At 43.3% G+C, this 25774-nt stretch overlaps 1 protein-coding gene across 1 annotated transcript in view; it reads left to right on the top strand.

Moving 5' to 3' along the window:
- The first annotated feature begins 1591 nt into the window (after positions 1–1591).
- Positions 1592–25774, top strand: part of CDH2 (cadherin 2) — a 115977-nt gene continuing 91794 nt past the window's right edge. The window contains exons 1-2 of the mRNA XM_059478353.1: positions 1592–2058; positions 13953–14064. Of these exons, the coding sequence (XP_059334336.1) occupies positions 1984–2058; positions 13953–14064 (187 nt within the window). The 5' untranslated portion in view covers positions 1592–1983. The remainder of the gene's footprint in view (positions 2059–13952; positions 14065–25774) is intronic.

Raw genomic sequence — 25774 nt, 5'->3', positions numbered from 1 at the left:
TGGCGGCGGGGGGTGGCTGCTTTGCTAGCTGAGGCCGCCTCTGCTCGGCTGAGTCTCGCTTGGTGTCTCAGCCTTGCAGGTGGCGTCTGGCTCGGCCGGTGCCCGGGCTCGGCTCTGCCCCGCGGAGGCGGCGGGCGGCGCGGCTCCGGCTGCCGGGCACGGGCGGGCGGCAGCGCATCCCCGCCGCGGCTCCGGGGCCTGCAGCGCCTCTGCCTCTGCCCTGCCTTGGGTGCGCAGCTGCATCGCAGCTCGCCAGTGACCGCTACTTTCAATTCCCAGGCTAATGAAATCAGCATCGTAAAAGCACGTACTTACCCCGCCTTTCCCCGACAAAAACACAAAGGCAAATCCGCTGTTTCCTTTCAGAACATTGAGCATGACGGCTTGCGTTATTTTCTAAAGGAGGGAGGGCGTTGGGAAGAGTGTTTTTCTTGCAAGTTCGGGTGTAAAGATGCTTTAAAATTAATAATGCACCATTTTGAATGAACGCTTCATGAGACTGCTAGGGGCCATACGAATACCTACGAAGCCTCCCCTTACTATGTCCCAGGATGAAAGCTCTGATGCATAGACACAAAACAACTTTGCCGACTGGGCGAGCGAAAATCCGTGCCAGCTCGGCAAATAACCCAGCACTTGGTACTTGCTTCTCTAACTGTTCGCTCAGCCGCACTCCCCAGCTCCGTTTCGCACGCTGACATTTCTGGACCGGCGGACTGCGGACCCAACCAAGCTTTGGAAAACATTAGCTAATAAAATTCAGCAGGTAGTTTAGAAAAAGAAATATGGAATGAGGGGGACGGAAGGTGGCTAAAGGAAAAAAAAAAAAAACAACAAAAAAAAAAAAAAGGAATAAAAAAGAGGAAAGCTAAGCAGTAACAGCTGAGCGGAACTTGCCGAGCTGCCAGCACCGGGCAGGGCCGTCCCACGGCCCCCGGGCTGGGCACCAGCGGCGCCCCCGCAGCTTCTCATTGCACCGACTGTGCCCTACCGGGCACGGCGGGGACGGGTTTTTCCTTCCCCAGAAAGTTCTCGCCCCCCAAACCATTGCAGTACACCAAGTGTGTTTGAATTTATTTCTTTCCACCGCTCTGTAGCTGTTGGCGTTGCGGGGTCATCGGGTGCTGCCGCCTGCCCCGCCGCCCCCAGCGCCCGCTCTCCGGGGACCGAGGAGGGGCAGCACCATTCGCAGGCACAGCGGCGAATTTCCCCGGCGCTCACTGTGCCGTGCCGCTCCCATTGGCCGTGCGGCCGGCAGGGAGCGACGGGAGGCGGAGAGGGAGCTGCCAGCAGCAGACAGGCAGGCAGGCACCGGGCGAGCGCGTAGACAGGCGCACGGCAGGCAGAGGCTGCTGGGGTATTGTTATCATTGTGCTTCGGCGGAGAGCTTTGCCTGCAGGGGGAGGGGTGGAGGGAGGAGAAGAAAGAGGGAGAGAGAAAGTGCGGGGCGAGCATGCAGCAGGGCTGGGGCCGGCGAAGCGGCGGAGCTGGCGTGCCTGGGCTGAGGCGCTGAGAGGAGCCGCCTGCCCGAGCTCGCTGGGGGGCACCGGCGGGAGGAGCGAGGCGGGCACAATCCAGGCGTGGGGAAGGCTGCCAGCCGAAAGGAGCCGCCGCCGCACCGGCCTCGCAGCAGCAGCAGCGACTACTTCTTTCTTATCTCCCAGCCTTTGTTTGCCCATCCTCCTCCTCCTCTTCCCTGCCCACCCTCTGCACCGCGGAGGGGGCTCGGCCCAGAGACAAGCAGGCTGACCCACAGCTGAGTTTCACCCATCCTCCGCCCCCCGCGCTCTCTCTCTCCGCTGCATCGCTGCCCATGAGCTAGAGCGGCAGCCGGCTTCGGCAGGCGGGGGCAGACGCCGACCGCAGCTCCCGGCAGCTGCCGCTGCCCGACCCTCCCCGCCGCTCCCCTCGCCCCGCTCCGCGGGCTCCAGCCGCGCTCCGGAACTGCTGGGGGCCGCCCTGCCGCCGCCCCTCCTCGCCTCCATGTGCCGGGTAGCGGGAGCGCCGCCGCGGATCCTGCCGCCGCTGGCGCTGATGCTGCTGGCGGCCCTGCAGCAGGTAAGCACCGCCGGCGGGGAGCGGGCCGGGCTGCGGCTCTTTGTTCCCCCGCGGGCGGCGATGCCCGGGGAAGGCGGGAGAGCCGGGGGGAGAAGGGGGGGGGGGGGTAGAGCAGGCAGGCTGCCCTTCGTTGTGGGGGTCTCGGGGAGGGTGTAGGGGAAAGCGGCCCCGCTGCCAGGGTGCCCCGGGGTGGCTCGTGGCCGCTCGTGCAGAGCCACCTGCTCGGGGCAGCCCCGCCACCGGGCTCCGCGCCGCGGGGAGAGAGAGAGAGGGGGGAGCTCCTGCCCGGGGCCGGCTGAGAGGGAGAGACTGGTCCCGAGACGCGGGAGGTGATATGGGGGCACTGATCTCCCCTCATTCTCGGGAGAGCAGGTGCCGCGGGACGTGGGGGGGAGCTGGCTGGTACCCGTGCGCCTGGCAGCACCACGGGAGCGCGGCCCCGCCGCGGGCGCGGGGGACAAACTACCGGAGTGGGGGACGGAGCGAACATTCCCCTCTCCGTCCCGCGTGATGAAGGGCTGGCTGTGGAGCCAGAGAGGTGCGGGGCAGAGAACAACCCCCGCATCTTGGCTATCCCCAGCTCTCTCGCCCGCTAATCCTTTCTCCGGGAAGAATTTAATCAGCCTCCGCCTGGGCGCTGGGCTTCCCCACCCCCTGCCGCTAACGGGAATTTCCACTGGGACGGGCTCGGGCCCCGAAGTGTTTAATTTATTATTATGAAAGTCCTGCTGCTGCCTCCCCCCGGCGGCCTTGCCGGGCGCTCCGGGCGGCTGACTGACGGGGTCCCGGGCAGGTGGTCGCGGAGCAGCGCCGGCACCGCTAGCCGCGGTGCGCTCCAGGGGGTGCAGAAAGTAGAGGTCTGGGGCGAGATGGGAGTCACCGGGATGGTGTGGGGAGGACGGGGAGACGAAAAAATGGATCCCGTTGGGGCAGCAGGGGCAGTGTCCGCGGGGTGATGGTTGGAGTCCCCTCGGGCGGCGAGGAGTGTGCGGAGCGGCAGTGGAGCCGGGGCACCCGGTGGGTTCCCCGTTCGTTTTGTGCTCGCTGAGCTCGTATCCGGCGCTGCGCCGGGGGTGGAGAGGGCGGTAAGTCCGAGGGACAGATGGCGCAGATCATCGCCTCTTAATGGTATTTACGATTGGGGCATTTCTGTCGGGCCGGGGAGCGGGTTGAGGCGAGGCCGGGGTGCCGGGGCGGGCAGGGCGCCCTCCCGCCGCGCCCGCAGCGGCTGGCGCAGGGCCGGGGGGGCGGCAGGCGCAGCCACTGTCCATGGTGCGGCCCCGCTGCCTCCGCCGCACCGGGGCGGGAGGAGCCCGCCCGGCCTCCGGCTCCTCTCCGCTTCTCCCTGTCTCTGACGCTCCTGTCCCCTCACGGGGTCCCCGGGCAGTTGAGTCCTTCACGCAGTTTCTGAGGAGCTCTCAGGGGCTGACGATTTGCGCCAGGCGAGCGAGGTGCTGAAACGCCGCTCCACGGCAGCCGGGCATTTTCCCTTGAGCCCTAGGAGGACGCGCCGGGTGGCTGGCGCGACACGGGAGCGTCCGGCTGAGCGTGAGCGGCTGCGTGTGATAGCAGACACCCTGTTCAGAAACTTGTGTGTGCCACTTACCGGCTGTTGTTGTGTTGGGTTGGTTTTTTCGTGTGTGGTTTTTTTTTTAAGTCCTTATGTGCTGTTTACTGTATGTGCTTTCAGTTCTGTTTAGTCTTCCTATCTCAATAAATCTTTAAAGCACAAAATCTGCAGTAAGCTTTTATTGCATCTTCTTTTTTTTTTTTTTTTTTTTTTTTTTTTTTTTTCTCCTTACCCAAGGCAGGTTTGAAATTGAAGCACAGGCTATGAATTAAGGACAGGAACTAGCCGTGTTGCTTTTATATATCACTCAGTGTCACTGGCACGTTATGGTTGGGGAATCCAATTTCCCCCTTGTTTGGGTATCCATTAAATCAGGTTAGGGTTGATTTTTAATAGCGTGTAACAAAATTGGAACTTGAGTATGAAATCAGATTTACAGACCTGTATCTGTACCGCACTTTCATTTTAAGAGCTCTTTTTTTCCTTCTCCCTTCTTCCATCATGCATACTGCAAGAACCTGCACCAGCTAGGTGCATTGCTAACTTTTTCCCCTGTTGTCACACCTCCTACTTTTGGTTTGTAGGAGGTTATTTGTATCAGGTTCTTCTGAAATGTTGAATCTTTTCACTCAGTTTTTCCTCTCTGCAACATGGCATCTGTCTACCTTTATTTTCTAGAGTATTAATCAGTTTGTTAGTGGTATAGAAAAGCTGTCATTATGGAATTACTTGAAAAATTGTAACTGGAACCAGATTTTAAGGGCAGATCTGTGGATGTTGTTTGTGTACAGGAAATACAGCTTGAGTTTTGGCAGTGTGTAACCTGCACAAGAAGGAGAGGAATGAAAACTGCACTCTGTTTTGCTGGTTAGCATATCAGTATGAGTCTGGAAGTATTACATGAAAAAAATTCTGACAGAAGATAGGATGAAAGGAGTGAATCTTGTTTTTCTGACTAAATCAACAATTCCAATCCAATGACGGAATGGGAAAGCCAGTATGAGTTTACTATTAGAAATAAACTGGAACACAAATTAGAAATGAAGTGCTCAAAAAGGAAATACGTTTCTTTAAATATAAGCTGATTGAATCACTACATGGATGTTGTCTGTTTCTAAATCAAAAGCAAGTAAACAATAAAGCAGGTTTTGGAGGCTTTTGAGCTTAGGTGACTGGTTTGAATTTGAATTATGATGACAGAGGACATAAGTTATTACCCTCTGCAGGCAATTTTGGTCTTATTCCAGGCCTTAGCAAATGTATCCAGGTGATAAAGCTACTACCCTAAATGACACTCCTGTTAAGCTGCCTCAGCTGAGAATCCAGCAATGGCATTTCTTGCTAGTTCTGCCCCTGCAGTAATTACCCCCAGCAGCAGTAGTCTCTGGCAGAATTGGGGTGAGGAATATTAATGTAGTTTTGTGCAGAAACAAGCAAGATCTCCTATTGGGGGTAAATCTTCTGTGTCTCGCAATATACCTGTTTCTTAGACTTACTTTTTTTTTTTTATCTGTATAAGCATGAGTTTTACAGTGTCTCTGATAAATTACTCCATTAACAGACACCAACACCATTCAAAGTACACTGATTGTAGTGAATTGAAGGCATTTTGTGACACATTCATAAGCCCCTGACCAGAGTAGTTATGTTGGGTATCTCAAGCTTTTTCAGTGTAGATCTTCATGGTCTGGTTTTGTTTTGTCTTCAAAGATTCCATTGGAAAAGTTAAATGTGGCAGGGTATTGCAGCAGAGAGCTCTCCAATCCTTGTCTCTCTTGTCTAAGTGATAGCAGTAACACTGACACATCCTCAAAATTCAGATAATTGCAGAGCTAAATTTCCTTAGATATTAAACTGAATATATTATTTAAATATATTTTGTTAAAATACTTTTTTAAAAAACTTTTTACATCTATTATAGGACAGATAAGGTTGTGTAATTCAGTGAGTTTTTTTAATTTAAGTCATTGGTTGACAGAACAGGAGATAATCAGAATTTTTTTAATAAGCAAAATTATCTGGACAGATATTCTAGCAAGCTCAGAAATATATACTCTGCTTATGTACCAGAGGGCATATATTCTTATGCTGTTGATCTATGTATTTTTAATAAATGTGTGTTTTCGAGAGAGCCTTTGTCATAGTTTGACACTGGCACAATGCCAGCGCCCCCATGAAAATACTCTCTCCCTGGTGTCTGCTGTGAGATGTGACCAGGAATAAGCAAAGCAGGCTCTTACTTAGGAATAAAGAAAATTTTATTTACTAAACTACAAGGGAAAGGAAAAAAAAAACACACACAAGGAAAATTAAAATTTCACAAAAACATTTTCCTCCTCCCCCCACCAAATTTCTAATACAATACATCTCCCAAATCACCAACTCTTGGTCCAGCACCACCCTTTAGAATACTCAATCCTCAGTTCACCAGGAGGAGGAGTCCTTCTTGTGCCATGGGCTTCTTGTCACACGTAGCACTGCCCGGAGATCATTTGCCATGGTGACATCTTCCTTCCATGCCCAGTGCTCTCACCACTGCGCATGGACCAGGGCTGCTTCCAGGATTCCTGTTAAGGATGCCTTCTCTCCTTCCAAAAAGGCACAGTCTCAACTTTGGGATATCTGTCCCCCCCATGTTTTTTGCACTCCCTGGGGCCGAGGGGTGCCCACACTGAACCCTCCTGGTTCTGAGGCATTGCCCCCCCTGGAAGCAGTCTCTGTATCACAAGGAAACAGTCCATGGCTATACAAAAAAAAAAAAGAGTCCAGCAAAAAATGCTACTCCTCCATTCTCCCTCAACATCTCTCCCTCTCTGCCCAGACCTTCATCACTCTTCTAGGAAGGGTTAATGTTCTTTAAAGTTTTCATTGTGCACAAAGGGGTTGAAAGCTCCCACAAGCGGCTGGACTCTTCTCAGCCCTGCTGCCGCACATGTTTATTGAGTTTCAAGGTAACTCCCAAGCTCTGTCTCCCAGAAGGTGGGGGGAGGGAATACCTCTCAGTAGTTCTTCCATGCTTCCACCCTTGGGCCCCTCAGGGTCAGGCCCATCTCTCCCAGGCCCTGTGGCTTTCCTCTCCCCCTGCCCAGCTGTGGGGAGGAATCAAACTCTCTCCCGCTGGAAATCCAAAGAGAACCTTCCAGGGGGGAGCCCTGCTTTTAACCCTGTGTGTTCTCAGAGGCGGATCCAAATCTCAGTGGCCAAACCAGGTGCCAACATTAAAATCTGAGCACCCATTGGTTTGACAACAACCTCCCAGAAAACCTGTTCCATGTTAAACCACCACAGCCTTCTACTGCTCTCTCTCTTCCACGGTAGTACTGCTACCTAGGCATGCAGCTCAGTGTACTGAAAAGATGAATGTATAGTTTTGATACCAGCTTTTAAAATATTTACCAAAATTATCATATTTTTGAGCTACATTGAGTCAAGAATGTGTAATTCAAAAACTTCCTGTTATTTTCCTTTCTGTTTCTAGAAGTTGAAGGACTTCCTAGAAACATCATTGGACAAACCCTGTCATGTTCTATCTTACTTGGTTTCACTGATGCTTTTATATCAATAATGTATTTTATTACTTCTTTTAATAACTGAGCACTAACACATGAGACAGTTTAGTTGTGACAGAACTGCATGTTTATATTTAAAAATAGCTTGAGGAAGCTGTGAGTAAAGTTATTTTTACTCAATACAGACAGTATTGTGTAAGGGACTTGTCATGTGGTGAGGAAGAGGAATTTTTGAATGGCTTTTCCTGCTTAACAAAATCATTTACCAGTTAAACTCTGTTTTTCATTGGTTTTGTAAGTGTTTTTTTAGGTTAACAAAAAAGTTCAGAAAGCTTGCAATAGTTTCAGTAGTCAGCAGCATTCCCATTAGAATGAGAGCGTAACTTACCTCAAACAATGTACACACACAAAGCACAAGTCTATTCCCAAAGGCTGTGCAATCTCTAATGTTCCCTGGATTTTTTTATTTTAAATTCTTGTTATAGAGGGTCTCAGGATGAAAGCTGGGAACCCATAGTGGCCTTATGGAGTAGCCTGTGTGCTTCCATTAACCCAGTAGCACCAGTTGTGTGTAAGGTTCAGTGAGACAGATTACAGAATAAGCTGATGATCCAATAAGGATCATCGAGTCCAGCTCCTGGCCGTGCACAGCACCATCCCCAAGAGTCTCACCATGTGCCTGAGAGCATTGTCCAAAATTTGGATGGAGAATAATGAAGGCAAAAAGAATACATGACATCCTTTGTAGGAGCAGTGGTAAAGGACTTCTCACCTGCCACAGACTGAGACTCTCTCGTTGGGCAACAGTGGCATACAGTGAGGTGAATCCTGAGAGGAAAGAAACATGAACATTATTGCAGGATGAGTTCAAGGAAGATCTGTATTTTCCTCAAGTGCATTTGTAGTTTGTGAGTGAGCTGAGAGGGACCTTTTTCACCTGGGTGTTGAACCATGTTGCTGTTCACCTTGAGAGGTATATAATCCAAGTGTGCATGATTCATCATTTGATTTGATCCTGCACTTCTTGCTGAAAGATCATGGGAGCTCTGTCTGAATAAAGAAGGGAAATTAGGCTTTCTATTTTTAAATGACTTATGAAAACAGATACAGTATCGGCAGCTTCCAAGATGGAAGGTGATTCGCTGCCAGATCTTTTCAGCATTTCACTTAAAGTATTTGGTTTTAGTCATTATTCGTATATTTAATTAAATACCATGTTTCCAAAAAGTGTGTTTATCCTCTCCTCGAGGCACTCCTTGACATATTTAAAAAAATATATTTTTACCAAGATTCCTCTAGGGACTCTCCCATTCCTTATAATTAGCATATAATTATCACCCAGCAGCTGAAGACGTAGTTAAAATTTTGTGATCCCCCCAAAGAGGCATTTCTAGGCCTCCCCCAAAGGTCAGAAAAATGCAGCATCCTCCTGTATAGAATAGCAGCAGTTTTATGGGCTGAAATGTTCAGTGTGAGCAATACAATGGGTATTACCAAATCAGAGAGATGTCATTTCTTGTAGAGAAAGTAGAATGTGTGGTCAAATACCAGATAAAACTTTTTCAAGTTATTATTAAAACAATTATTAAAACTTAGACATACAGAAAGTTTAAGATATCCTTCTCTGAGCCGTGGCTTGCCTGAGGAACCATGTGTTTTGGAAGAAGCAGCCCCTCCCATGTTCTCCTAGTTGAGGGAGGGGGAAAATCCAAACTTGGATCATGGGTTTGAGCTATGTGGGGTATACTAAATAATTGTCTTAATTTTCAGTAGAGCAAATGAATATTGTCTGTCATTTGGGGTTAACAGGATAGGCTGTGAACATGGTTTGTAAAACTGAGGGATGAACAGATGCAGAGCAGGGCTCGGTGGTGCTGGTGGATGAGAGGCTGGACATGACCAGGGAGAGAGACTTTTTACATGCACATGTAGAGATAGGATAAGTAGGAATGGCACAAACTGAAAACAGTAGGCTGAGATCAGTTACTCTTCCGTGGGAGGGTGGTAAGGCAGTGGAGCCAGTTGCCCAGAGAAGCTGTAGATGCCCCATCCCTGGAAGTGTTCAAGTCCAGGTTGGGTGGGGCTTTGAGCAAGTCTCACTGGCTTAGTGGAAGGTGTCCCTGCCCATGGGCAGGAAGGGTGGAAATAGATGACTTACCCCCCTTTGGTGGTTTAAGCCAAGTTACTTTAAGCCAGATAGTAGCATTCAAATTGTGTATTCTCTTAATTTGGGAAGGTGTTTGAGAGCTCTAAGTGTTGGTTTAAGAAATTGGATTTTCTGATCTAAAATCTTGTGGTTCACAAAGTAGAGCAGTGATTAGAAGCGAAGATGGCGTAACGAAAGCCCTTTCTGCTGTAACTGAATGACCTCTGGGAGGATGTGGCCTGGCACCCATTTGGGAGCTTTTGGCTTCCAGAACAACTTGAATGAAAGGCACTTTTCTTTCTCTCTGGTTGTACTCTATGGTTGAAAACAAATTGTACTTGACTACTTTTGCTGAAGTACTGAGTACTGTGAGAGTATAAACTGTTGGCAGCTTTGTTTGCAGCAAAGTTGGGGATTTGAGAGAGTTGCTGAGCATTTTGAATTCTAGTATCTAAAGCTTTTCAAAGATGTTTCTATCATCCAGGGTATCTTTCTTTTGCCTTATGACAGTAAATAGAAAGTAGTTACTAAATAATACCACCTCGTACAGCATATCCCATTGTGTCAGGTAATGTCTATACACAAAACTAAAAATGGACAGAACAATCTCTAGTTTTTAGAGTTCTCTAGAACCTAAGTTGCAAGTGAGTATTGGGTATCATCCTGGCTTTTAAATTAATGAAGAAACACCCAGTCTTTAAACAGTCACAAACGTTTCTGTGATCTGTGCTTAAGTTGAATATTACTGTGGTAGTTGTGAATGAATGTTGGTTATTAAGGAGGAAGAGCTCCAATACCCCATTCTTGCTTCATCATACATATAATTATGTCAGACATTGTTTTGAACTTCACACAATAATGTCCTGTGATTTGGCTAGACTTAGCAATTGGTAACTGTACTGTGTTCAGTTATACTGTGTAGTATGATATTTTCTTTGATACATACCCTGCTTGGTTTCTCATTTTACTACCTAGACTTCTTTTTCTATAGGACTAAGTTACAATATAAAAGAAAGCAGTCTTCCAAAAACAACATGCCTTGTTAAAATTGTTGTTAAGAAATCTTGTGAAGTAGTACATGTAGATGCAAAGTAGAAGAGACTTCGATATTTCAGATTGATAGCTACTACTGAACTGCAGTGGTGTATGGCATATGCAGAGGAGCTGGTGAGATCGCATTTTGAAGTACATGTTTCTTTAAATGGATATTTCCAAATATTTGGAATTTTAAATGTGTCTACTTTTTAAAAATAATGGAAATTGGTTATGAGTCCAGATCTGTCAGTACTACTGAAGAAATTCTGCCTGGCTCAATGCTTGTTTCGGTTAGAAACTTTTCAAAACTTTGAGGCTTGTTTTGTTGGAAGACTTTTACTGGTGGTATTACGAAAAAGATGTAAATGCAGATCCCTTAGAATTATACACTTGAAATTGTAAACAGGTTGCTAATGGTATTTTTGGTTTCAGGTTTTTTTTTGGTGGGCTGTTTTATTTTTCTTTTTTTTAATCTAGCTAGAATACAGCTTTGGAATTAAACCACAGTTTTCATATCTAGGGATGAAACTAAAGTAACAGAGGAGCAGGATGTCAAAACTTCAGGTTTAACTGCCTAACTATATCAAAATGGTGAATTCTTTTAATTGATTGAATAACAGTTTTGACAGAAGACTTCTAATTTACATCATGTTGCTTCATAATTGCCGTTTTCCTGTTGATTTATATTTGAGATCTACAGTACTGAGTTTATATGCATGATTTGATACCATGTGTGACTATCTCTCTAGCATCTGGAGATGGTAATGCTTATCACTCATTTAGCAGTTAAAAATGGCTAAACAAGTAATAAAGAATGAGGAAAGCAGAATAGTTTTTTAGAAGTAATTTTATTTTGCCATCACAAAGTCTGGTAGTGCTTGAGAGGAGACTTTACCAAGTGCTGAGCTTGTTTAAAACTCTGTGACTCCACTGAGCAGGTTTTAATGTGGGTACAAGCTAAGGTAATTGCTTTCTGTCTTAAAAAGATCGAGTTTTTTTAAAGGAGTGTCCTTCTGCAGATGAATGTACAAGTAATATTGTTTTAAATTTGAAAGTGTCTTGGGAATTGTACTAATCACACAAAATCCTGTAAATTATAATAATGTGTCCCATAATCTTCACTAGCTTTCGCCTTTTGCCCCAGATAAGGGGATAAAAATATTTCGGCATCCTTCTTTTCTTAGAGTTAAAATGGTTTAAGTCTTGCAGTACTCTCAGGCTGAACTTAATGTGACCCAGTGTGTCTGAAGTTGCAACTTCTACTTAATTCAGAATGCTTAACACAGGGCGATTAAGAATTGCTGAAAATTCGAATTCTTCCTTCCCTTGTGTTTTTGTTCTGAAACAATCTTTACAAAGGGCTGTTTTTGGAGGGCAGAGTACAGTCTTTTGTTTCTGGATAAAATTGATGGCTGCAAATGAAAGAATAAAGAAGGCTCTCTATTCATGTTCCCCAGCTTTTGTTTCAGTGGGCATTGTTTCAGTTTATAAGAGCTGTTTAGTACATATAGATTACTGGAAAGGCTGAAAGATTCCCAAACACATCAGTGCAGTCTTGCTGAAAATCCTGCTATCTCCTCAGCTGCCCAGCCAGTAGCTCTTGGTTTCAAAGATACCATGGAAGACTTTATTTCCTTTTCCACCACATTTCTTTGAAGTTGCCTTTTCTGCAGTAGTTTAAATGAGTCTTACTCTTTTCTTTCATTCAATGGAAACCTTATCAAACCTGTGATTTGAGTTTTAAAGCTGAGGAAACTGGCTGGTTAAAATTTTAGTTATTTTTTATTTGCCATCTTTTTATCTTAAAAACTCAATATATAAATAGACTGTTGGCACATAGCTACAGATCTTGGTTCCAGTTTTGTAGGGAACATAGTTCCATGGTAGCTAAATTGTTGCTTTATTTGCTTCCTCTTTAGGGTCTCCATCTAAACATAATAAACTACTTAAGCAATTGTACACAGGTGAGATACCCATGTAGATCTTAAATCACAACAGTTTAAGTTAATCTGAAACTTGATAATTACAAGTTACTGAGGGCATACCAGGATAGTGCATTAACTTGCAAGTTAGTAAATTTTAAGTTGTTTTTGCTTTTGTAATGTCAGTGTTGAGCTGCACAGTTAGGATGCTGTTGGTGTAAATGCAATGCAATGAGTTACAGATGCCTCCTTGTATTAGTGATAAAACTGTTCCAACAGGGCTTGACATGTTGAGTTTGGCCATGTTTGTCAGTGGAGAGATTACATTTCCACCTAGTCCCTTTTCCCTGAGGAAGCCCTTGTTGTTTGAGTTGCTCCTGTCCCACCTCTGCTTTAATGCTCTCTTTCCCTGAGGTTAGTAGGGTGAATGGGTGGAACACCATAATCTTCTCTTTCTCCCTCCCTTTTTTATTTTTTCCTGTAGGGCTTTCTTTGCAAGATGCAGGGATGCTTAAGTGGCCTTGAGTCAGTCTGCTTGATGGAAGCCCATCTGGAAAGCAAACAGGAAAATCTAATTTAAGTCTTGATCAGATTTAAGTATGATATAATCACACAGTTGCTTGTGCTGTCCAAGGCCATATATACCACATCTGGGCATGCATGTGGATAGGCCTTCGTTTGGCATGTGAGGTGTTGGAGGTTGTGTGGGAGCTGTCACGATTTCTTGGCTATATCTCAGCCCAGGCTGCAGTGGGAGCTGACCTCTCTGCTGTATAGTGTGAAAAGGGGTTTGCCAATGTACAGTTCTCTTGTGCAGTACTAAAACGAGACAAAACCAATCCACTGAAAGGAAATCTTAATCCGTTGCCACAGAAAATGTTTGGTTTTGGTTTTGTTTTTTTTTCCAAATAGGCAACAAGCTTTCCTGGAAAATAGCTTTGCTACCAGAACTATTTTCCATGGAACATGGAGAACTACAGTACAAACAAGTTTCCAAATGCTGTATTATATTTCTTAATGGAAAGGCATTTATGAAGCTCTTTTAAGAATGTGATTTGAGGGTAAACTTTTTTAATAAGTGAGAGAACAAACAGTTTCAGTGGCTCAGCTCTTCCATGTGCAAATTTAATGAGCTGCTCTCCTTTTAACTTAATGTCCCTTTGAAATAGGAGTTGCACTGGAAACATTTGGCTTTATATGGTATCTGTTTGAACACTAACACAAATGTAAGTTCTCTTAAGTTATTGCAAATGTAACATTTTGTCTGAGTTAACTTGTTCTGGTGCGGCCTCACGTAGAAATATTCTATATAAAGCATTTTACCCCAGTGGTTGAAGTGATCCCTTCCAAGCAATCTGGCTGTGAAAAAGTTGAGATGTGTTTTGTGCAACATTTATTTCCAGAGGAAGGAATGTTTTTGTTCCCTTTATGATTCCGCTTCAGTCTAGGTGTCTGGTTTAGTGGAAATGTTCAGTTGTCAGAAGAATCAAGATGGTGTATTATTTAGATCTTACCAGACAAGTGGGATTTGTTCCTTCCATTCCAGTTATCAGAAAGATTAACCCTTTGCCCTCACAGTCCTAATTGCAGTCGTTCAGAAACAAAGATTCTGCTTGTACAAGACAGCAGCAAAGTGTAGTATGTGCCAACTGGAATGTTTCTCTGGTGAGTCTGGGTTGCAAGTATTACATACATTTTGTTTTGTGTTTCAGGCACCAATAAAAGCAACCTGTGAAGATTTGTCATGCAAGACTGGATTTCCTGAAGATGTTCACAGTGCAGTAGTCTCAAGGAGTGTACATGGAGGACAGCCTCTTCTCAATGGTACTGTTAGAAAACATATTTTGAACTTTTTTGTTTCTTCTAATTGTAGCCATAAGTCACCCCGGAGCATTTTCATCCTTAAACTCTTTCAGGAGAGAACATCAGCTGCTCTGTGATTATTTCTTGGTCACTATCATAAGACTTGGAAAATCAGTTGGCATTAGGGGAAGCACATGCACCTGTGACTGTAATTTGAGAGCACTGTGTGTTGTAATACTTCCCATTATTATCCTCTAATTCTTGGCACAGCATTCCCAGCGACGTTTCTTACTACCATTGACAGTGTGTATGCCGTTAGTCTGTACTTACAGCCCCTGTATGTATGAGGAGGTAAAGAAAGCTTCGTTTTCGCTTTACCTCTCGTGGAAGAACTGCAGTTACACCCAGTGCTGGTGCTCATGTTAGTGCAGAGATAGTTCCCTTACTGCTTTTCCATGGCAGTCTGAGGAGAGACAGCAGTAGGAAGCTGGCAGTGGGCTGGGCAGCAGCACGAGAGAGTGCTTGGTTGTCTGTGAGCCCCTGGTCGGTGGCCGCAGCGCTGCAGGCTCTGTGAGCAGGCGTGCCAGGAGAGGCAGGACCGAGCCAGGGCTGTCTCAGGGACAGTGCCCTGCTCTCTCACCCTGGCACCTACCTGCATCCAAATGGCACCGTGCCCAGGCTGGGGATGGCCTGCTCCGTGAGCACGAGCCCTTTCCTCTGCCAGGGATGCCCTGCAGTCAGTACACCTGCCCAGGTTTGTCCAGGCTGGGAATTCAGTTCACTGTTCTTTTTGTGTCTCTGTTTTGCAGGGATAGAGTGGGACAAAGAGGCAGATGCTCTGAATGTTTCCTAGATTTCCCAGCCAGTTAAGTTTCAGTGTACAAGCTTCCAGAAGTACAACGTTTTTAAAAAATTTGCATTAATTTGTCTGTTTTCTGAACCGCTAACATAATTTTTTAAATCTAATTTGGAAATTGTGGAACTAAGAACATCAATTTTAGACAGTTTCAAATACAGCTTAAATAAGGACTAATTTAATTTAATTTGTTGTTTCTTTCACATATAAATTTGGCTACACAGTTCAAGAGATTTAAATGAAAAAATTCTATGAATCTGCAAAACAAATGAAGTAAAAGCTGTAGTCTTGATTTTACATGCTTGTATGTAGCAGTCTCTCATTAATTATACTTTACAGACCTGTTCTGTGCTTTCTTAGAAGTATAATGGAAACTTGAATGCAGGATGAATTGATTAGCTTTAGTGTATTTAAACTTGAGTTATTAAAGCTTTCTCTATTCAGTTTCAGGAAAGTATATTCTACCAGCACAGACTTTTCTTTTATTAAAAGATGGCTTAGAAATTTATGTATTGAAGTAAATGTTCTGCCAATTGAGAAAATAATAAAGAAAGGAGAATATTCCTTGGAGAAAGGAATATTATAAAGGAAAATAATAAAGAAAGGAGAATAAGGAAAGAGAATATTCCTCACTTTTCCACCAAATGGGAGTTAATAGATGGCTCTCCTATATACTCCTGTAATAGACACCAGCATGAGAATGCCTTGGTATGTGATGAGCGCAGGCAGGGTGCAGAAACAGGGGTGCAGAGCACAGCAGCCAAATGCCTTGCAAAGGTGCCACCTTGAAATACCAAATCTTTGTTACAAGTTGACTGTCATACCATCAGTTCCTCTTGAAATGGAGATCACACAGGTTTTGAGATCTGCCCTGTTCTGTGGAAGTTCTCTTTACTCTCTATGGAATCAAGGCTGTTGCTGCACTTTTTCCCTTTTCCCACCAGTTAGGAGCCACAGTAGACTGGGCACTAATTATCTGTTGTCGTTGCTCATGCAAACCTGATGATAATGTCTGATCAGCTTTAACTGAGTCTGAACTAGTAACATAGGATGACAAACTGACTTCCTGTCTCATTATTCATCCCAGTCCCACAGTCCCTTCCCTTGCTTCTCAGAAGTGAGTGAAGCATGACTGTTGGTTCGTCCTTGAATGGTATTAAAATGCATAACATTTTAGGGAAGTAAGAATTGGAAACACTGTATGAGGCAAACGGTATGTATCACATCATATCAGCTGGTTGAAAAATGACCTGGGGGAGTCTTTTTCCTACTACCGTTTCCTGAACTGAATTACTGCAGTGGTTAATTCTTTTGAAAATTTTGACATGCTTAAAAGCATATAATTTGCTGGTTACACATAAACATACAGTCCATCATTGCATAGCTTTGACTTAAATTTAATTACACTGTCATTTTGAAATACTATTGTTGTCAAAAGCCTATTTTCTGGTTATTAAACTAGATTCAGATGATGCTGGAAGTTAAGTACAGTTTCATGACATTTGCTTCGTAGGGGTAATCATGTGCCTGATTCTGATCTCGGCCGCCTCGCCTATCTAAATGCATGGAATTATTTAAGTTGGAAAAGACCTCTAATACCATAAAGCCAATCCATTAATTCAGCACTGCCAAGTTTACCACTAAACCACGTCCCTAAGCACTACATCTGCATGTCCTTTAAATACCTCCTGAGATGGTGACTCCAACAATTTCCTGGGCAGCCTGTTCCAATGCTTGCCGACCTTTTTGCTGAAGAAATTCTTTCTAATATCCAATCTAAACCTTCCCTATGGATGGTGATGCCAGTTTCCTTTGTCCTAATACTTGTTTCTGGAAGAAATGACCAATCCCCACCTCATTACAACCTGCTTTCAAGTAGTTGTAGAGAGCAATAAGGTCATACAACTGGCCTTGGCTCACTGATCCTCTGTATTACCTTCCTGCCCTCCAGCAGATCAGCATTCCTGCCCAGCTGAGGTGCACTTAATCCCTTCATCCCCATCTTCAGTAAAGATATTGAACAATACTGGCCCCAGCAGTGAGCCCTGCGGAGCACCACTGGTGCCAGCTGCCAGCTGGATGTAACTCCATTCACCACCATTCCCTGGGCCTGGCTGTCTGGACAATTTTTGGGTTCTTACCCAGTGAGCACTGCACCTATCCAAGCTTTGAGCAGGCAGCTTCTCCAGGAGAATACTGTGGTAATCAGTGTCAGAGGCTTTTCTGAACTGTCAGTGGACAACATCTGCAGCCTTCCACTCATCCACTAAGTGGGTCACCCTGCCATATCAGGAGATCACGGCAGTCAAGCAACACCTGGCTTTCATGAACTCAGGCTGGTTGGGCCTTATCTCCTGACTGTCCTGTATGTGCTGCATGGTGGCACTCAAGGTGATCTGCTCCATGTCCTTCCCCAGCCCTTAAGTCAGTGTTGTAGCTCTGCAGATACTCACCTCTGTCCAACTGTGACCTCCCTGGTCATCCAGGACTGCTGATAAACGATGGAAGGTGGCTTGCTGAGCATTTCTGTCAGTTCCTTCAGTACCTTCGTGTGGATCCTGTCTGTCTCCATAGACTTGTGTGTGTCTAAGTGATGCAGCAAGTCACTGAGAGTTTCTCCTTGTGTTATGGGGGCTTTACTCTGCTCCCTGTTGCAGTCTTCTAGCTCAGGGGTGGGGTACCCAGATAACAATTGTTGACTGGACCACGGCAAAGAAGGCACCAAGTACCTCAACCTTTTCCTCATCCTTTGTCCCTATTTTTCTACTCATATTTGATAAAAGGTGGAGGTTCTTCTTAGCCCTCCTTTTTCCTAGAAAGATTGCTTTTAAAAATTGTCTTTTTATAGTAATCTGTCATCAGATTATGTTCTGTTTGAGTTTTGGGGCTTCTAATTTTCTCCCTGTATAACCTTGCGATGTCCTTGTAGATACTTATACTAATTTCTGTAAGTTTTAGAGATGAAGGCTTTCATTTCCTTTGGTTTTGTGCATTGATACCACCAGCACAGAGGCTTTGTGGACATCTCAGATATCTGTGGAGTAATTTGACCCATAACTTGATGCTTTCTTGACAACTTCCACATGTTTATCATCTATCTTGTTTATTTGCTTTTGTTTAGTACATTGGAGGACAGGCTTCTCTTAAACTCTTTGGCTTCTGTTTAACTAAAACTTAAATAAAATTAGAATTATCATATGACTTGTTGGTCCCTGCATTCAATTTGTTACAGTAGCATAGGATATCTGGATTTTTAAAACTCTTATTATAAAAAATTTTCTTGCACTGCACTGTACTCTTTGTTTTTTGAAGACTTTTTTTTCACCCTGTATTCAGATGGTACTTGGTTTTGATGGAGGATTGAACTTGTTCCCATTGCATTTAAGAATAATTCATAATGGCTTTGTTAATTCATATGGCTAGGACACTATGACAGCATCTACTGATTTTGTTTTCCTTTTTTTGCATGGGGGCATGAGAGGCAACTACACATTCAGTTTTTGTGCAGGTGTTCAGTTGTCCCAGTACATGAAAAATTGGTGGAGCAATATATATTCAGAAAAACTTACATTGGAAAAGGGAAAAAATGCTCCACATTTATTCGGGGGGGGGGGGGAGTGGTTGGGAAGAGAAAGAGAGCTGTCCTTGTTGCCCTTGGTTTGAGGATGAGGAAATGGAGAAGATGATTCTAGTTGAGAGGTCACAGGAGCTGGAAACTTCTCCTTTTGTAGGCTGTGACTGAGCTGTGTGGGAGTTGACCTGCAGCATCTAGGCTGTCCCCTATTGCCTCCTTCTGGCTTAGTGTCACCAGTGCCCCCTGGTCTTGTGTCCCCCTGGAACAGACTTCCCTGGTCATACCCTTGGAGACTCTTGGAAGCTGATACTTTACAATTTGTCTTCTACAACGTCTGGCAAGTCTGACTTCAAGACGCAATATGCTCAGGTCACTAGATACATTTAAGATAAGTCCTATAGGCCTAATATTAAATTTACTTACTATGTTTGACATGTCGTTTCACTTGATACCAGTAGGTTCATTGAAATTACAGTGGTTTTTACCGAGGAACTAGGTGACCTCAGAACTACTGCCTTAATTTCTGTAAAGGGAGAAAAAAAGTAATACTTTCAGAAGCAAAATTAAGAGAAACTTCATTCATTGCTAAAAATTGTCTTAGTAATAAACCCATGGAATTACTTGAGCCCCCAGCTCTTCTAAAATGTAACATACTTTGAAATATTTTAGGACTTAAATCCTCCAACATTTAAAAAAGAAAATAAGTAATATGCAAATAAGTCTCCAGTCATCAGCTAATAGAAGTAGATACCTAACCCAAATTGAGGGCACAGTGCTTAGGACTGGTTTCTGTAAATAAAATGTGATTACTGTTTGGAGAGCCATAAATAAGATGTAGTGTTAGGAGAAGAAGAGGTTAAGTCAAGAGGGACTTCTGTTTAATATATTAAATGCCCTTGCTTGAACTGGTTTTATCACATTTTTCAGTTCATCTAGGGAAAAGTACTTGTGGCAGTTTGATATGTCCAGCATGTTTATCTAATCTTTGTTCTATATCCTGCAAATTTTAAGATACAAATAAAGCGTTTTCAGCTAAAATCATTCACCTCAAAAGGTTACTTGAATGGTTTGCAAAATCATTTCCTAGAGATTCTTATGGTGATAATTATTGTAGCAGTTTCTTATCTCCCAGAGATGTTATTTTAACATTGTCTGTCCTGTTACTAAATGCATGGTTTTAGTTGTCTGCTAAGAAAATTCATTGCTAAACCAGTAATTCGAATGCTGTGTAGCTATAAAATATTTCTGAGGTCTTTGTGCTGCACAATGATAAAGAAAAAAAAAGTGTTTTGGTGTTGATCACAGAGATAAGCAGTGATTATTGATGATTAGCACTGCAGTTTCATTTAAGCCACAGTAAGCATCAGCTCTGCCAAAAAAGGCACTCTCATGCCTTCCCTCCTCTTTGAGCCTGGTACCAAGTGCTCATGAAACCATCAAGTGAACGGGGTTAGCCAATTTATCTGGGGTAAAATTTCACTCCCACTCCTTTAGACTTTTTTTCTGCGTGACCTTGTGGGCTTAAGCCATGGTGTCCCTGCTGCCTTTTGTCTTCTAGCAATGAAATCCTTAGAAAACAGTGTTTGTTTTGATGCTTTCAAACTGAGTGACAAAACTTGGTTTTTGCATTCCCACAGACTTATACTGTAGATTAACATTGAAAATACCAATTGGTCCCAACCCAGAAACGTGGTGTTGTTGGGAGTGTGGCCCTCAGGCATGGCCTGGTGTTATCATTTCTTCATGATGGAGTGGAGGGTTACATGGATTCTGTCTGTCCCAGGTGAAGCTACTTGGCTTTTTTGCTAGTGTTGTTTTATTATTCTACATGTACAGATGTCTACCATCAGCTAAGAATAAAATTCCTTTTTAAAAAGTCATAATGCTTAAAACTGAAGACAGCAGCGCATCTTTTAAGGTGGATTAACTGTAGAGCCAAGGAAAGTGTTCTTAGAAGAATTATATTTTCCAAGAGAGGAATTAGTCTTTACCCAGGAAAAAGATTTTGGCCTTTTTTTTTTGTCTTCTATTAAAAAAAATGAAAATAGTAACCACTTTGTTTGAAGTCTCCTTGCCTTAAGCAAAAAGATAAGTTGACAGGTTCCTTCCAGGCAGACAGCCAAACAATCTCAAATAGATGGGGTCTCTCTATGAGCTGCCGACAAGCTGGGGAAAAATTGTTTCAATTCTTCCCAAATGTATTGTTTTCTGAAATTCTTTTCCTGTACTCTTCACCCTGCCCCCTCTTGCAAAAAAAAAAAAGAAAAAAGAAAGAAAGAAAAAGCCACTACAGCCTACCATACCCTTCTAGTTGCTCTTTTAAGCCTAGTGGGAGTGATTTTTTTTTTTTCCAGAAGCTTCTGTTGTTAAGATATTTTTTCCCCCTGAGTTATGCTTAAGATTTAGTAGGTTTAGTTTTGCCCTCTTCTTTGAGAAGCAGAGTAAATTCTATTGCTGTTACTTGGTGATACTGTGCCTTGTTGTTTTATTGTATGTTACAGTTGCATTCCAGTTCTTGGTTTCTTGCCTTTTTAATCCTTTTCATCTTCTTTTCTCAAACAGTTTTCCTGTTTGTATTCTTTCCATACCCCACAGCATCCTAAATTCTCCAGTGTCAGTTTGGAGCTTGCTGTCCTGGATTGGAAGAGCTGCTTTTGTTTGCTTTCGCTACGCTAGCACAGTACCTGTTTTGTGATACCAGTTGTCTGTTCATGTACCAACCTCTTAATCTATTCTTAGATACTTGTACCCTGAAAATTATAGCTTTCTTTTGCTGAAGCAAGAGACTGCTTTTCTTGAGATGTAGTGTCCTTATTCCCTTTTACCAGCTACTTAAGCATGGATTATATTTTAGAGTATATATAGCATATATTCACCTTACTGAACAGTGGTAATACACTATTTGAATGGTGACCCCTTTTTGCTTTTTTTGTCTGACTTATATGTGATACCTGATTTTAATTTTTCAGTATTAAACTACTGACCATAAGTTGGTATCATCTCAGTTCAAGCTTGTGTGTTGAATGTTGCATACATATAAATGGAGGATAGCATAAATAATGAAATGCAGTGATGTTATGAATGTGTGCAAAGGACTAACATTTTAGAAACATAATTCCCCATCCCTTGGTGGACTGTAAAGCTCTTGTGGAATTGTAGGTAGTATGTGAATCAATTTGTATATCCAGTATCAAAGAACATATAACTTAAGTTCTAGGTAAGAAGGAATTCTAAAAAAATCTAATTAAAATGTACTCAACAAAATTTTTACTTTTCATGGATTATTTTAAATACAGGTTGAGAATACAGTTTATAGTAAAATCTTAAATAAACTACTCTGTCCAGTTTTTCCAAAGAAGAAACATGATTCTCTCTTATTTCCTGGAAAAGGAGCACTGCTTCTGTTTCTCATGTAGAGTCTTATAACTCCATCTTGATAAAGAGAAAAGTACACCTACAGAGAAATTATAGAAATCTTGAATGGTTCCTGTGTTCTGAGATCTGTAAATTACTATCTTAGTTAATTAGTCCAGTTCAGATAGTAATTTCTGCCTGTAGTCCATTTACTTGGAATGCACTGAATTAATTAGTACTTATTCCCTTTTCCTATATTCATCTGGTTACTTGCGAGGGTCTCAAATGTAGTATTCTTTCTGTGCGGAGAAATCTGAATTACAGCGGCAGAATTGGTAGCTGCCTCAGTAAGCTCTGAGCATGGCTCAGTGAAGGATGGCAAAGGGGATGTTTCTTTCTGCCCTCTGAAGCTGGCTCTAGCATTATAGTCTTTCTAACACCATTTAGTGTAGCCTTAGTTCAATTTTAAGCTACACCATCTGGCTTTGATTCCCAGGGGGCCATTATTTTTCCTGGAATCATTGTAGTTAGAGTATTCTTCAGTGCTGACCAGTGCTCTAGGGAAGGCTGGAAGGAATGGTGGCTGCAAAGCTGTGCAGAAAATCTCCCCAGCAGGGAAAGGCGCCCCTGGGTGTGGGTGATTTATTTAGTTACAGAAGAAGGTTGCTGTTGCATTCAAGAGCTGCATGGAAAAAAATGTTTCTGTGGGGTGCATAAGTATATGGAATATATGGAACAGAAACTCAGGTGAAGTGTTCTGTGTTAGCATACATAATGTGAGAAAATGATATTTATAATTAGGAATTCAAATTGTCACTTAGGACTACGGTACATCTTCTGTTGACTTGTCATTTGTCTAACAACCCGGAAGACAAATTTATGAGAGCATCCTACTGAACTGATATTGCAGGAAATATCCTTTATTGCAAAACATATTACCATACTAAATACAGATAAACTCTTCTAGTATTTAAACACTTAAATACCATATTAAATCAAATACTACTGCCTTGAAGACTTGGATGTCAGTCAGCAAATCCCAAGTACGGTTTGAACTGCTCTGATTTTGGTTGAATGCAGTGAGGCAGATTTTATTGCTTGGGACATTCAATGTGAGGGCATTTTTTTATTCTGGAAGTAATAACTTTTGGAAGAGTTTACTTCCAGGCTTTCACAACATGTCCTAGGCATCAGAGCCAGCCTTGCTAAACTCAGGAGAAAGGAGGAGCAGAAGGAAGGTGCAAAAAAACATGGTCAGATTTTGGATGGAAAGGAAATTTGTTGGACTTGCTATTATCTTCTAATTAGACTGTAGAAGGAGCAACTGGCCTTTGGTACCCTGTAAATCTTTCCAATTTAACACAGCACAGATGGTTTTCTGCTCATTTCCATATGCCCTCACTGGTCGATGTGTCCTCCAGAGGGTGGAGAAAATAATGTTGGGGGATAAATGGAGTGAAACACTGGAGTGCCAAATGGAGCTGAGGCTGGAGAAAGGATGGAAGCAGAAGAGTCCAGGTGATGAAGGATAATGAATGGAGGGTGGAGTTATGAGCCCTGGTGTTGTTCAAGGGGGAAGGGAAAGCAGAGGTTGTCCACAGGCCTAGAAAGAGCAGAGAAGCTTCACATTAGTTGGAAGAGGAGGCAGAAGCAACCCAAGGTAAAAAGGAAAATATCTTGGAATACTTTCAGATTTCCCCAGGGCATCCAGTTTGAGCTAGCCGTGGACATCCAATACCCATGCTTACGGAAATGCTGAGGACCCAGTAGAGCTCACCAGTGTGAAATAAGTGAGCATGTAATGCTGAGAAGCTTTTCTAGGAGAAACCACCAGGCCTTCTTTACATAAGAATGAAAGCACAGTGTCCCACATCTTCCTTTTTTTTTGCAATTTAAGCTAAAAACCATAATTATTTGAGTATTCAGCCAAGATCAGAACATGCACAAGGAAGAAGAGCCTTTTGAAGATAAACTGATCTTATAACCAAGACATGAGGTTAGCTAGAGTACCTACAGCTGTACATCATGACTTGTCCAGTGTTTCGGAGGAAACATAGAGTTTGAGCATGCAGTGTCTGTGAAGTGGTATTAAAACCCACTGCTGCTTTTTGTTACAGGTGATTTGGTCCCACCCATATTTTTTTCATTTTTTCCCACCTTGTGTGTATATATGTGCAGTTTAAGTGCATATGAAAACACCAACCTTAATTAAAGCTATAGAGGATATATACAAAATGTAAATCTTTCATATTGTTACAAATGCATTACAGTGATGTCGCTGCGGGATGAGTGAGTTTGATCAGCAAGATAATGCATCACAAAACTGTTCCTCCTTTTTGTGGGCTCATTCACTTCTGCGTCAGGTTAGTTGTTGATTTGCTGGGATCTGCTGTGGAAAAGGAGATAAATTAATGAGAAAAGAGGTGTGTCAGTGGTGATGAGATAAAAGGAGGTCATAACTGAATTAAACTCGCTCTGTTAGAGTCTCTGGTAGGTTTTTTCCACTCTCTTTTCTCTCTGCAGTGCTTTCTTCCTGCTGTTTTAATATATTCCAGGATTGGGCAGCTGAGGATCAGTGCCCTGCCATCCCTTGCCCTTGATGGCTGGTGCATCCCAGCGCTTCCCAGGCACAGCAGTGAATTGTGCCTCGGTTCTGAGCTGGGTTGCAGATGACAGCGAGCAATCCCATTAACCTGCCAGCCTGGCTGCAGATAATCCCGGAGATCCAGGGCACCCAGTGCTGCCCACCCACGGCTGCCATCCCTCACCCTGCTGGCTGCAGTCCTGCCTGCCTGTGGCCACTGATGCTCTGGGCAGAGGAGCAGCACAGCACGGCTCAGGTGCATCTCCTCCTCCTCCTCCTCCTCCTCTGAGCTGACTGCAGAGCTCAGAAACTGGCCCATTTAGATTTATTTTTTTCCTTCTTTTTTGCCGTCTGCTGTGTTTTGGCAGACCTGTGAGCAGTGGCAAATATTATGATCGTGTCTGCTTGCCTGCAGCTCCTTTTTGTGCACTGTGCTGCCTTTTGAGAAGTAGATTTTGTTTGGTTTTGAAAGTTAATGGCATATGCCTCTCAGGTTGTAGAGAGAAGGAATTATTTAAGGCCCTCTGTGAGTTCCAGTTTAACATTCTCTTAAATAGGGAAGTCAGAATCCCTAAAAGCACAATTTATAACATAAAAGCTATCAAAATAGCAGTGCAATCTGTTAAAGTGTTTAAAAATTTGATTCGCTGCAGTTTAAAATGTGAAATAAATGTACACTAATTGTTTTGAATGGAGATGAAGATGGTGTTTGAAGCCAGTCTTTAAAGGAATTAGTGAGATAGCACTGCAGTTAATGGTGGAGCACTATTTTCCTGTAATGGGCTAAGCAATGTTCTCTAATTAGCTTGTAAATTGATATTCAAATACAAGTAAACTGGCAATCAAATACAAGCAAAACATCTATGTAAGTAGACTTTGACGTCTGCATTTAGCATACCTGTATCAAAATCATCTGTGGGTAAAGGGTAAACTCTTGGTTGTTTTCAGCATGGAGCTTTTATTAATGGTGGCTCACTGGTTACAGTAGGTAATTTTTTTAATTTAAGCACATAGAAAGAGGAAAAATAAGTTCCTTTTTTTTTTTCCACAAGTGAATGGCTCTTAAACATTAGTAACATAATACTAAGTGTGTATGAGCTTTTTTCCTGTCTTCATTTCTTCTGGCTCTTGTCAGCTAGTTGTGCACATAAGATTTGATACATAGCTGAGTCAGTAGCAGTCACTCTGTTGAGTTTTCCTGGATTTGGGATCATATTTATGTTAATTATTAAAATTATTGCTATATGGTATAGCCATTTCATTTTCAATCCTTGTGGCAGAAACTGGATGCATAAACTATTAGTGGTGTTTATGTTGTAAGGTTTTCAGTGGTATGTAGTACAGGGTCTTAAACTTGAATGTC

This window comes from Ammospiza nelsoni, chromosome 1 (assembly GCF_027579445.1).
Source record: "Ammospiza nelsoni isolate bAmmNel1 chromosome 1, bAmmNel1.pri, whole genome shotgun sequence".
NCBI classification, from domain to species: Eukaryota; Metazoa; Chordata; class Aves; order Passeriformes; family Passerellidae; genus Ammospiza; species Ammospiza nelsoni.
The sequence above is the reverse complement of the archived record's forward strand: the minus strand, read 5'-3'. Positions and strand labels throughout refer to the sequence as shown.